The sequence below is a fragment of the Xyrauchen texanus genome, chromosome 28 (genome assembly GCF_025860055.1).
Source record: "Xyrauchen texanus isolate HMW12.3.18 chromosome 28, RBS_HiC_50CHRs, whole genome shotgun sequence".
Lineage (NCBI taxonomy): Eukaryota > Metazoa > Chordata > Actinopteri > Cypriniformes > Catostomidae > Xyrauchen > Xyrauchen texanus.
In genome coordinates, this window is record NC_068303.1 from 14,149,900 (window position 1) to 14,163,534 (window position 13,635).

Sequence of the window (13,635 nt, forward strand, 5' to 3'; positions counted from 1 at the left end):
CATTTTCCCCACGACAGTCTTTCATTTTGCAATAGTATATCTCAGATACACCCACCCCCATTCGGCAAATAATGACAAAACCGACTGTGATTCATTATGTTACATTTCGTGTAATTTCGATGGTTCTTCCTGTTTAAGTGTGTGGTTCTTGGCCAGTTAAAGCTGTTGTAGACCTTATTCACAGCAGCACCATCTTTGATTTTTGACAGGAATGCTAACGAGGCTGTAAGGCAGGGTTTCTCAACCATGGGTTGCAACCCAAAAGTGGGTCACGGATCATTGTCTGCTGGGTCGCGAGATCTTTTCTGTCATGAGTACAAATGACCAATTAGGATAGAACTGTACTTTTGCAATGTTTGGGGGAACAGTGACCTCTATTGTTGAATCATGTTATTATCTCCAGGTTTACATAAACTACTGTAAGTAAAAGGCTGCATTTCTCTGACATTAATTATTAGCTGTCCAATCACAATAATCCATCAATGCTACGAATTGATCTTTTTGGACAAGGTCTCTTTACTTAGCCTTGCATGCCCTTTATATAAATAAATCCTTTAGTCCTAGGCTTGCCAAGGACATGTGAGTCTTGAAATTATGTTGACCGCTGGTTGGTAATAATGACAATCTATAAATTAGTTACTACCATGGTCTATTTGGCCAGAATTTCCTGCAGTTATTAAAACTTAACAACGTTTGACCTTATCAGACTAGTAATCTTTATGTCTTATGTTAACGAACGTTGCCTTACTTTTGTAACGTATTTTCTTTCAAAACATTCATTTCATTATTTATTTTTCCATGTCCTGTATCCATGTGTACACCGGTGCCTCGAATCACATACATCCGCAGAGCCAAAGCACAACCAAAACAATGCTCTTCCACAAGACGTATGCAGTTTTATTAGTTACATACAAGTTACAAAATTTACATAATGTAGTTTTAAACTGGTCTGATGGTGTCACAGCAAAATCATTCAAGATCATACGGTTCAAGAGATTGTCTGAAAACTTCAACCAGCAGCACCAAAGCTACACATACTGGGCTGTAGATATTATGCCGCTATACTAAAAGCATATAAACATATGTAGATTAATTAAGTACCTATACATTTTTTCCGCAAAACCCCATGGTGGATCATTGATGACTGGCATTTAAAAAAAGTGGGTCGCAGTGTGCAAATGGTTGAAAAACCCTGGTGTAAGGGATAGACTCTTCACTTAGTGTTTTCGGATCACTCCTTGCCAAGAAATTTCAGTAGACAAAAAACCTCCAGACAACATGACTTAGATGTTATCTAGGAGCTATTTGATAGCTTTAAACAGTGCATACCATTGAAGACACTATGAGTCTATCCCTCACAGACTCATTTTCATTCCCCTCAAAAATCAAAGATGGCGCTACTGTGAATAAGGTCTAAAGAGCCTCAGAACTTTTGCCATTATAGACAAAGGCCTTGCTGCCCGAGACTATTAATGGTCAGGGCCTAGATCTGACAGAACTTTTGCAATATGTCTCTGTCAATATGTTTCAGCCTATTCGTTTGCTTCAGCTTCAACCTCTGCCTCTGTTTCTTCTACCTGTTTCTGTCCCTGTTTAGGCTTCTGTTTCTTTGTCTCCCTCACATACACACACTCTTTCTCTGTCTCTCTTTCTGGCCTGAGGACATTATGCCTCCAGCCGGTATAGCCGTATCCATTAAAAATGAGTTTAGGTCCACAGAGATTGCACTCTGTAGACAATGGATAGGTTTTGGGCTTGGTCCAAATGGCCACATGCAGCCTGCAGCTCCCTCATTTAGTGGTAATGTTGGATTAACTGTGAATATGATTAACTCTAACACAATAATCACATGCACGCACCATGTTTACCAACTCAAATGTTGTGCCACCTAGACCTGTGTGCTTCATTAGGTTGCATCACACTGTATGTTCTGTTTCTTGACCTGTTTGCAAGTCAGCAAGCTTGCGTTGCCTTTTTCACTGTTTCTGATTCCGTCCCTTTCTATCTCTCTTCCTCTCTCACACATACACCCTCATATATAGACTTGCAAAATAAATGGACTTGGCAGTCATTGAAGGTTCACATAGTAATTTATTGATAACCCAGCCCTATAAAACATTTCCATGCATCAAAATTGTTATAAGATATTTCTGTGGCGCATAAAGCTGTTTATCTTTACTGAAAAGCCATTCAATTAGAGTGAGGTGGAGGGCCAGCCCACAAGCCTGCTTATGAAGTCACTGTGGAGATAAATTATGGAAATCAGGGCAGCTCTAACATAAAACATGACACCCATATAATCCCAACCTGACATCCGATTTACAGTGGGTAGGTAAATGCTTGCCATAGACTATTATTCACTACTTAAAATTTAAATTTTCAGTTTGTCATGGGATGGAGTGGTCAAACCAGAGTGAATTAAGTTTAATGGACTAAGTAGTTTGAAGTGGTGGTTTTGAAGTGTGGTGGTGGTGTAGAGGGCTAAAGCACATAACTGTTAATCAGAAGGTCGCTGGTTTGATCCCCACAGCCACCACAATTCGTCCCCTTGGAATTCTATCTGACATTTTTGTCAAAATTGAGTTATTCACATATTCTTATTCTGTGACAACTTATTTACATTATGTGATGTTTTTTTTTTAAGTTGTGTACATTCTGGGACTTTTTATTGAAAAAACAAAAAGGTTCTATCTACAAAGTCGAACTCTAACTTGGCTCTATACGGTTCTATCTGCGTTAGCCAATCAGCACTTCGAATGAACAGAAGAGGACCAATCAGGATCAACTTTATATGTCGTGTCGCCGGCTTTTTCCTTGAATACAGAAAAGATCGCAGAAACAAAATATCTGAGAGGATAATGGCACGCAATGCAAAATTTTTAAGAAACCTCAAGATCGACAATGAAATACTCTACTCCAGGCCACTCCGCAGTGCAGGAGGTAGACAATATGCACAGCCATATTGAAAAGGCAATGGCAGTGTCTGAATTCTATTCACCACTGTCTTTCTTGCGCATCTTATTGAAGGTGAACAGGAACAACCCATATGAAATCATACAGATGAAGAGAATAGATTTCTATGACTTTCAGGCATGTTCCAAGCTGTTTCAGTACAAACAGGTTCCATTTTTTGAAGTGTCACAGCTTGTGTTTGATCAGTGTCCATATACTCTTCATTACACAAAATCACATGCAGAGCCAAGAGTTAAAGTAGACATAAGAGGACCAAGCAAACACATGAGAAGCCTGGCACCTACATCCATTTTACCCAAACCAAGGGTACTCCCCAAACAGAGCATCATCTCAGAGGCGAAGATGAGTGACATTAAGTCCATGTTTAAATTCATGGCACTAGCAGATAGAGAGTATTATAAGTCTGTGTTTTAAAAAATGAGTCACAGGGAGTATTATAGTTCTGTGTTTTAAAAAATGAGTTTGTGATTTTTTGATATAGTCAGTGTATAATTTTTCAATGATTATTAAACTTAATGAATTAATTTGCTGAATCATGTCTGTTTTCTTGCAGTTTTTAAAGTCTTAAAATGTCTTAATTTTTACAATATTAAGCCTTAAAGGTCAAATAGTCAACAATTGAATTCATGGGGTCTTAATTACAACAATAAACGTTACCATGTTATTTCAGCCATACTGATGTCTAGAGAGAAAGCCATTTTACCTGGCCCACTTTAGGTGGAATAAAGTCCTGCTCAGATGTATTACAGTAGCTGCTTTCTGTCTAAACAAAAGAAAAATTAAAGTAACAATTTCTGCAATAATGTGTTTAATTACCCACCAAATTGGTACCAAAAATTAACTGCTCTGGACAAAATATTTAGACCTACCTTGCTTAATTTGAAATGTCCTAAATGCATGAAAGTGCTAAAAATATGAAATAAATGTCATTATAAAGGATAACATTTTACTTTCTAACACATATTGAGACATTGTTACAACATTAATTTTATATTTAATGTTCAAATAATGTTTTGGCAGATAGAACCTTATAATTCTAAGCGAAAAGTGTTTTTTTAGAATTAGAAGGTTCTATCTGCATTTGACCCATTCCAAAAATCCCCATTTACAAATTTTAGAGGATTTTGATATTGTATATTTAGAATACATATAGGGTCCCTGTTATTTTCATGTTTGAAAGAAACTTGTTCCCCATATAAATTTTCCTATATGTAATGCAAAAACTTTAAAGCTCAATATCTCAAAACTGCTCAGAACGCAGATAGAACCTTATAATTCCAAGGGGACGAATTGTGTACTTGGGCAAGGGACTTAACTCCAGGTTGCTCCGGGGGATTGTCCCTGTAATAAATGCACTGTAAGTCGCTTTGGATAAAAATGTCTGCCAAATGCGTAAATGTAAACGTAAATGAAAGTTATTTTAGATTAAAGAAAAAATTAATTCTCCCGCACAAGTGGGCAGTTGCAGCATTTAGATCGACATTAATGTACTTTGTCTTGTTTTGGGTGACAATTGGGGGGGAAATGGCCATGCATTTCCTAAATTGATCCTCCATTAGCAATTTAAAAAGGTTGAGTGATCGAAGCTGTAATGGGCATTGTTTACGACTTCTCATCTGTCAGTCTCTCATCTCCATCAATCTCTCATTTCACTCATTCTCTTTCTCTCTTCAGTCTCTCTACTAAAGACATCGAGAGCCGGACAGAGGCTCTGGGCCTGTTTGAGACTCTTAAGACCGATCCCGTAGCCTTCTACATTCACATGACTAAATATGTGTACCCCAGTGTAGCTGGAACTGATCAGCTCCAACTCCTGTTCTACTTCACCCTTCTGGAAAACTGTGGCTGTGGTAACTACTTCCCTCCCACTGCAATGAAGCCCTTCACACACCTCAAACTGCTCAAGAAGCTCAAAGCTGTTGCCATCGGTAAGTGTCTCCCACACCCACAAAATGCCCACAGTCCGTTCACCAAGGAAATCTTATTGCCTGGTGCTGCTCTACTTTAACTTGGAAACAAAGTCACGTTAACAAGGTACCGAGGTTAGTTGCATCAGAAGAAAGATATTTAGAGGCAGATTCACTAAGCAGTTCTCTAAACACTGCAATCGTGTTTAAAGGGGTAGTTCACCCAAAATGCTAATTCTCTCATCATTAGTGTCCTGCCATGGGGACACTTATCCCTCGATCGCGCATGCTTAATGCAGCTAGATTATGACGTGATGGCTCGCGATTTATTGAATCATAATCTATGTGTCACTCTGCATTTCTTATTGTGAAGAAAATTGGCAACACGGCTGCCTACTGTTTGAGAGGCTCGACTTGACTTCCTCCGTAGCACTTTAAACTAGTAAAGTCTCACTAGAATTGAAATTGGTCACATCAGTTTTGAGGTCTGCGCTCCGCAATATCGAGGGAAGCCCGGTTGTTGCACGTGCGCTCCAGAGAGAAGAGCAGATCATGATCACAAGTTGGTTCCATTACACTTGTGCGAAAGTGCAGATGAGAAGCCTTTAGCTGATTGCGAGATTATCATTAAATCTACCTAGGCAGTCCTAAATAGGCTATCACTTGGGTGGCCAGTGAAATATCTTCAATGGGAGAACCATGTCATTGTTCTTTCCTTGCTGTCCGCGACCCAGTCTGAATAAACCTGCGACCCACTTTTGGGTCGTGACCCACCAGTTGAGAAACATGTCTTTAACTCACACACACACACACTCACTTATGTCAGACACCCTCGCCTCGCTTTTCTCTGACATTTTCTCTGCTGTATGTGTGTGTGGTGCAAACTGACGAGTCTGACAGGCAGTCAAGGAGGAAAGGATATGTGCATGGGCTGGTGAGATTCTCAATACCGTAGATAAGCAAATGTACATGGTATGAAAAACGTACATTTTCATACCGTGGTATACTGTGTAACCGGTATACCGCTGCAACCCTAAATACAACCTTTTAAGTCTGGGAACAAGCTGAGTAGTTGGTTAACAGCTATTGATTAATCATTGCTATAATTGTAGAGTAGTCAAATAAACGTTCTAGTAATTGTTAGATTAATTGATTATCAAAATAATCGTTAGTTACATCCCTAGCCACAGTTGACCTTATTTTGCAGAACAGTTTGCACACAATAGCAATCTGGAAAATAGTTGAATAAAGAAGGATTGGATCAATGTGTAGCTGACCTGGTGACACAAAAGAAGCAGTAAATCAGCTCATGCATGCAGGCATATAAATCAACACCATAACTAGAAATTTCACATATAATCAGACCCATCTCTCACCAGCTGAGACAGGAAATGGGTCGCTAAGCAATGCATGTGTGAATGAAAGTAGAGGAATGTTAATTAGCCCGCACACAATACATCTTTGTTCTTTTCTGATAAATTAAGAGAGATTATTTTAAATCACACAGTGTAGATGAAGAGGTTTGAATCAGTTTTTATTATTATTATTATTATTACTAGCTACATACCTCTTTAAATGTCTCTCTTTATTATTGTTGCACTGCATACTAATGTGATAATTAAATGTATTCTACAGAACCTGTTTAGCACAAATAATATTTCATGTTTTCACTAATGTAATTTTTATCTCAATATTTTACAAACATATAAATATACACAGGATTTTGTTATGCTGGTCATTTGAAGTGGTTCTCAGTTGGTCTTTGATTTTACATTGGATATCAAGTACCAAAATGAAATTTTAAATAATTGAAATTTAGTCAAATTACATGCTACCTGTCAATTTTGACATTTGCCTAAATTGGCTTGCTTCTTGCAAGTGGGAGAAGCATTTTCACCAAAATACAGTAGAGTTTGATTAAATGCCTTTTTTGTTTTTTGAACAAATGATACAGGAATTGTTTTTTCCTCCAGTTTAAAAGTTAATTGGCCTATAGTTTTTTTTTTCATATCCAAACTATACACAATTATATGGTTAGTTGAATTCTGTCATCTGTATTTATCATTGTTTATACTCTGCCGTACGCAACTCTATCAGAACCTATATTTTCCAGTTGAAAACCGCTGTTTTCTAATATGCCGCTAATTCGTCCGGCACCTCTCATTCATAGTCATAAACTCAGAGTAAGTTAGTTTCCATTTTTTAGATAATTATCTTAAGAGTATAAACTGCAGCAGGTAAAGTCCTGCCATTGAAAACAAATGAGAAGAGCTACTACATGTTGACATCTTTTTTTTTTTTCTTCTTTTGTTTATATGAAACATTTTTAAAGTTGGTCACCTCGGACTGGTGTATTTCTGTTGTTAGAGGGTGTGAAAGGTCTGGAAGGACTGTTTCGGAGAGTTTTCACACTGTCTCGGCTGATACATCCCCTTTTTAAACACACACATAGTAGGCACCGAAAACACACTCTTTCTCTCTCAGATGCATGCCCCCACACACAGTCTTGTAGACTGGAGACTGTTCTTAGCATCTGCCACAACCCAAGGGATGGAGATAACACCATCTTGTCCACGTCTCTGTCTGAGTGTGTCTATGTGTTGAATGCCCTGCTGGCCCCTGTGGAGAGACGGACCCAATCTCATAGGCAGGTTTTTAAATATTTAATGCCCTGATGAGGCCGTGTATGTCAGTGTAATGTGTCTGTCCGACTTGATACATCCTGGAGGCATGCCAAGTCTACACCTAGTCACACTGATTGAGAGAGAGAGAAAAAAAAAGCTTGAAACCACAATAAACATCTTATTTCAGATTATTACAGAGGAAGTCTGTCCCGAAGGGGACATTTAGTGTATTCATAATAGCTCAAAAATAAAGATTTTTCCTGCATGAGTTCAGATTTTTTACTTACTTTGCTGCCCACCTGGCCCCTACCAAAAATATGATAACTATCCATTTTAATCAACATTTTATATGTGATGGTAAAAAGAATGCATTAAAAAAATAATAATGATAAAAAAATTATTAAAAAAAAAGAAGATATATTTATATACTCCAAAGCACATTTTAGCCCAACACAGTACCAAATTGTACCCTTTTCACATTTCCCGGTTTGGAACGTAGAGATTAACTGTATATGGAAAGCAGTGAATGGAAGGCTATGCATACAGCAGATATTATTTTTGCATTCACCTTTACCTTTCCACAGATAGAAATAGAGAGCGATGGATTCAATATCAAATTTACTGTCACTCCCTCAGCTGCATTTGAAACCCCATTGCAGCAGATTACTTTTTTAATTGTATTTATTTTTTATTAATACCAGGGTAATAAATCACAAAATGTAGTGATACGGTGCCCAACTAATGCACAACACAACCAAATTAGCAAAGCAAATAAAGGCTGAAAACACAAAGAAAATAAGCCACAACACAACTAAATTAAGCCACAGCACAATGGAAATAAGATACAACCAAATTATCTAAATAATTGTTATAAAAACACTGTGCTTTGTCCAGTACCGGGTTGGGTTTCTACTAGAACTAAATTCACATAACTTAGTCAACATTTGCTCGAATCCATACCGGGCAATGATGCAAAAATGACGTCACAGCACCTGCAGTTTTTATAAGTTATCCTGCTCATGTGAAAATGGACTGTATGCAGGATGTTGCCCTCACTTGGAGGCAAAGCACACAAGGGAAACACTCAGTTCCCCATTCATTATGTTGCATTATGTTTAATGTTTTGAATCATGTTTTGGTCCTCTTAGTGAGTTTACTATATTATGTATTTGCTTAGGTCTGGACTATAAGAAGCTAATAGATGAGGATTCTGATCCTCTGAAAGCTCTGGTACCAGTACTGACCAGCCAGAATGTGCTATCAGTCTCCAAACTGGCCCCTCAAATCCCCCAGAGGGTAGGTGAACTGCTCACCTCTAGTGCTGTCCACACCACCTGGCTACATAAACTCTTCTGGGAAGGGGATCAGCATGTGCTAAAGATGACCCCCCCCAGAGTGATCAAGACTTCCTGCATGCCTATGACACCTGTGCCAAATATTTTGACCATCTGCTGCCCTTAGATGCTGTTGACTTCCTGAATGCCATCACCTTTTCCCTGAAGCAGCTAATAAGGTGAGTCAAATGCAGAAAGGGGCAGATCTTTTGAGGTTGGTGCTTTTCAAGAGTGGTGAAGTAGAGATGTCACTTAACATTTGCTTTTATGCATTTGGCAATTCCTTTGATCCAGAGTGACAGTGCATCGAAATATATGTGTTTACTGGGATTCTTACACAAGACCTTACAGTTGCTAGTGCCGTCCTCTACCAGTTAAGCTATAGGAACCCTACATGATACTTATCAGTAAAAATAATCTGTAGTCATCCATAGAAATGACATCCCCCAGAATGGGCCCACACAACCTTAGATTTCACAGCATAGCATTACCTCCTGTGCCCGAGCCTGGCTTGCTTGAACGCAGATTCAAATCTTGCATATCAGAGGTAACCTGTGTTTCCTGAACATCTCAGTATTATAATCCCCACTTGTAACAATGTCATATCATCTGCTCTCATCTCATTTCTCATCTAGATAAATCTCAGCATGAACACATTTCTGTATACCCCACATCCCTGGATACATCTTACACATCCATGGTTTACCTCCAACACTCCCCTCCTACACCCACCTGCTATCACACACACACACACGCACGCATATTAACTGTATTTACTCACTCTTTGCACATAATCTATAGCAGAGGCATGGCACATGTCATTGGTTTTTACTCCCTGTGGAATCCTGGAGTACCAAATCAATGCAGCTCTTAATTCAATGGCGAGAGTGGGAGTGTTTATGGGATTGAGTGTTTGTAACTTGCTTTGTACTGCTCTAATTATTACAACGTTATTTCAACATAACAATCATTACAATGACATCATTTGAATGCTCCAGGGGCCAACAAACATTAGCAGTTTGCCTTTTGATTACAGAAGCTCATTTAGGGTGTTTTGTAGGTGTGTGTGTGTGTGTGTGTGTGTGTGTGTGCGCGCCTGTGTGTGTGTGTTTAATGTACAAGCAGCATAAATAGAAATTAAGCCGCTGTGTTAGACAAGAAAGAGTCATGGGTTGGCAATACACATACAGTTCCTATTGTTCAACTGGTAGAACATGGCACTTGCAACACTAAGGTCATGGATTTGATTACCAGGGAGTACACATACCGAATAAAATGTATACCTTTAATGCACTTTAAATGACTTTGAATAAAAGCATCTGCCAAATGCATGGAAGTAAATGTAAACATGGAAATGAAACATACACACAGCTCTTTTTGCTATAACAATTGTGTTTCATGTTTAGTTACATATGGTGTAGGTGGTGTTCTGTATAAAGGTTCTTTTTTTTTATAAGCTGAATCATTATGTAGTTTTAATTTTTTTTAAGTGATTTAATGTGTATTCTTGTCTTTTGTGTTTAGATGTCTGTAGAGGCCAGACTGGAGATTACCAAGCATGCACAGAAGGCTCTGAAAAGCATTAGTGACAAGAGTAAGAAAAAGAGCAATGATGACAGAAGTGAAAACTCCATCTCCAACTTTCACCCCGCCCTCACTCATCTGCAACAGTCTCTTGCTCATCTTGAGACTCTGAGCCATGCATTCCCTTTGTCACTCAAGAGAAGCAAAGAGGTAATCTCCCATACAAATACACACTTTAAGAAAGGTTATTCACAAATTTTCTTTTTTTATAATCTTATACACTAAGAAATATGATCTCATGCACATTTATGCGATCTTAAGGGACCCGGTATTAACATCCATCTCGGGTGATCCAATTAAAAATGGTCAGCCGTGACAGATCAGCATTTACACCTGGTACTGTATTAACATGCATGTAATTTGCATCACGTGCATTTCTAACGACTCCCGAATTTGGTTTGAGCGATCACAAACCTGTTTACTTCTGTATTTTGCATTGTCCACTTGTGATTGGATTACCTGAGACCGATCTTAATACCAGGTGTTAACAGGGCCTTAGATATCAATTTACAAGTGTACATCTCTCCACTCAGAGTTCACTCTCTCTCATTCTCATTTTCTTGCTCCTTTTCTCCCTTCCTGATTCACAATTTCTCACTTTCCAGTCTTGTGTGACATTTGGTCTGATTGATTGGCAGGTTTGTAGCTGGTGTCTTGTCTGCACGATAGTAGCAGTGAGCATGTCAGCCTGTGGTTTCTTAATACACATCCATCGAGCCATTTGTATATGGAAATATATGGATTTATTTCTACAGCATACACTTTTGTGACAGAAACTGACGTATCTCATTACCAGCAGACCTTCACCGTGTCACAACATGCTCCCATCAGGATGTACACAATCTGGGAAATTGCGTTGAATGTGTGTGTTTATGTAAGTGAAAAAGATGAGCCTCAGTTTTCAACCATTCTCACCAGTTTCATACCAGGGTTATTATGCTTAAGAAAATGTCACTAGTTTAAATGTTTTATTGTTTTGTATTTTGAATTTGAGTGAAGTTGTTAGTTTTAATTCAAATTTAATTATTCATAAGAGTAATATAATTTGTATCTTTGGAAAATTACCAGTTTTTGTATGTTTTTTCTTTTTTGTACGCCAATAGTCTTTAAAGATTTAATAAATCATACTTTGGTAAGGTTGATTGGAAATGTGAAAATTAGTGCAAATTTATAGTTTCAGTTTAATTTTTAATCTTTTGCAATCACCTTTTTTTATTTTAGTTAAAAAAAATTTCACTCCTAGTTTGAAAGTTTCATAAATAATTGTTTAAGAGTAAAATAGCTGTTCATAATATTAATCTTATTTTTAACTTTGGAAATCTACTAGTTTTAGTGTCTTTTTTTTCTTTAGTTTATGCCAGCAGTCTAATATTATGCTTTGGAAAATAATTAAATCATATTATCTAACATTAATTTAAATGTATTGTTTGTATATTAGTGCAAATGTATAGTTTTAGTTTAGTTTTCAGTCTTTTGCAAACACCAGTTTTTATTTTAGTTAAATAGTTGTTCAAAATAGTCATTTAATTTGTATCTTTGGAAATTACTAGTTTTATTTAAATTTGTCAGGCTTTGGAGATTAATAAAATCATAGCAGGGCTTGACAATAAGGACTGCCTGATGGCCCGGGGCTTGGTGTGAGAAAGATTCATGCCAGTTACTAGAACTGTCTGCATTTATAACATTAGTGCAAGCAAACAACTAGCGAGAGAGCACAAAAATGACATGGAGCGAACAAAGTCATTAATTCGCCTTCAGAGATGAAGCGCCGAATGAGACGTAATAAACTTTGTTAAACCCCAGTTATACACGTGTCTGGAAATCACAAGCTGCTCAATATCCAAAATGGAAGTATATATTTAATTAGGTAATATTTCAAAACGTAAACATTAATTCGTCATGATAATGGCGTTTGATATGAAAAGAAGCACAATCACTATGGCTATTAGGCTATTATTATAAGAGCTGTTCAGCTGCAGGGTGAAGATGAATATTTGAAACAGTCTACTTCATATCATCCGCAGAAAACACCTGTTACATCTCTAATTTCTGGACCAAACGGGTATTTTTGTTTTTGTTCTTTGTATATCAGTCAGTGTCGGTCTCGTTTGGGTTGTCTGATTTCACGTGATATACACATTGTTAATTCACAGATCAGGCCTAATATCTACGTACTGTATATTAGACATCACAACCGATTTAGTAGCAAGTCTGTTCTCCCAGCCAATAATCAAATCTTTAACTCAGTGAATAAACTTTGATCCTTCTTGTGAAAAAACTACACATGGGCAAAAGTTGCATGACAGCATGACTAAACGGGTGACCAAAAACCCATCATTTTCTCCACAGAACTCTTGGCTTAAAAACACATGTGTAAATCTCAGGACGGCTGAATTGAATATGATGTATTTATGAATTTATATCTGTAAAGTGCATATATGGGATTACATAAGGCATAAATCATATCTTGCTAATTAGAAATGTAATTCAATTTTGGGGGACATTGTATTTTTTTTCTCTCCTTTTTCTCCCAAATTTGGGATGCCCAATTCCCAGTGCGCTCTAAGTGGTGGTATATTGTATCGCCTCAATCTGGGTGGTTGAGGACAATTCTAAGTTGCCTCCGCATCTGAAACCATCAATCCGCGCATCTTATCACGTGGCCTGTTGAGCACGTTACTGCGGGGACGCAGAGCGTGTGGAGGCCCACACTATTCTCCACGGCATCCACACACAACTCACCACACGCCCCACTGAGAGCAAGAACCACACATTATAGTGACCACAAGGAGGTTACCCCATGTGACTCTCCCTTCCTTAGCAACCGGGCCAATTTGGTTGCTTAGGAGACCTGGCTGAAGTCACTTAGCACGCCCTTGATTCGAACTCGCGACTCTAGGCGTGGTAGTCAGTGTCTTTACACGCTGAGCTACACAGGACCCTGGGGGATATTATATTAAAAACATAAGATATGTAAAAAATATTTATCTTTGAACATATTTTTTTTACAGCCATTATGGTAAAAACAGCTATTTGTCATTTTTGTGTTGGGCCCAGTGAAAACTTTGGCAGGGCCAGTAAAAATCTGAAGCACTGGCCCATTAAGGCCAGTAGAAAAAATGATTGGCATTGAGCCCTGCATAGTATTTTATGTTGATTGAAAACATGAAACATTTTGTTTTATGTATTTATATACAAAATATTATTTTAGTT

The 13,635-nt window shown here is 37.9% G+C and overlaps 1 protein-coding gene across 1 annotated transcript in view; it reads left to right on the forward strand.

Annotated features, from left to right (window-relative positions):
- The window catches only part of LOC127622474 (NBAS subunit of NRZ tethering complex-like), a 281,526-nt gene that overhangs the window by 177,988 nt on the left and 89,903 nt on the right, over positions 1-13,635 (forward strand). The window contains 5 exon segments of the mRNA XM_052096575.1: positions 4,648-4,901; positions 8,682-8,887; positions 8,890-8,998; positions 9,001-9,017; positions 10,363-10,572. Coding sequence (XP_051952535.1) covers positions 4,648-4,901; positions 8,682-8,887; positions 8,890-8,998; positions 9,001-9,017; positions 10,363-10,572 — 796 coding nt within the window.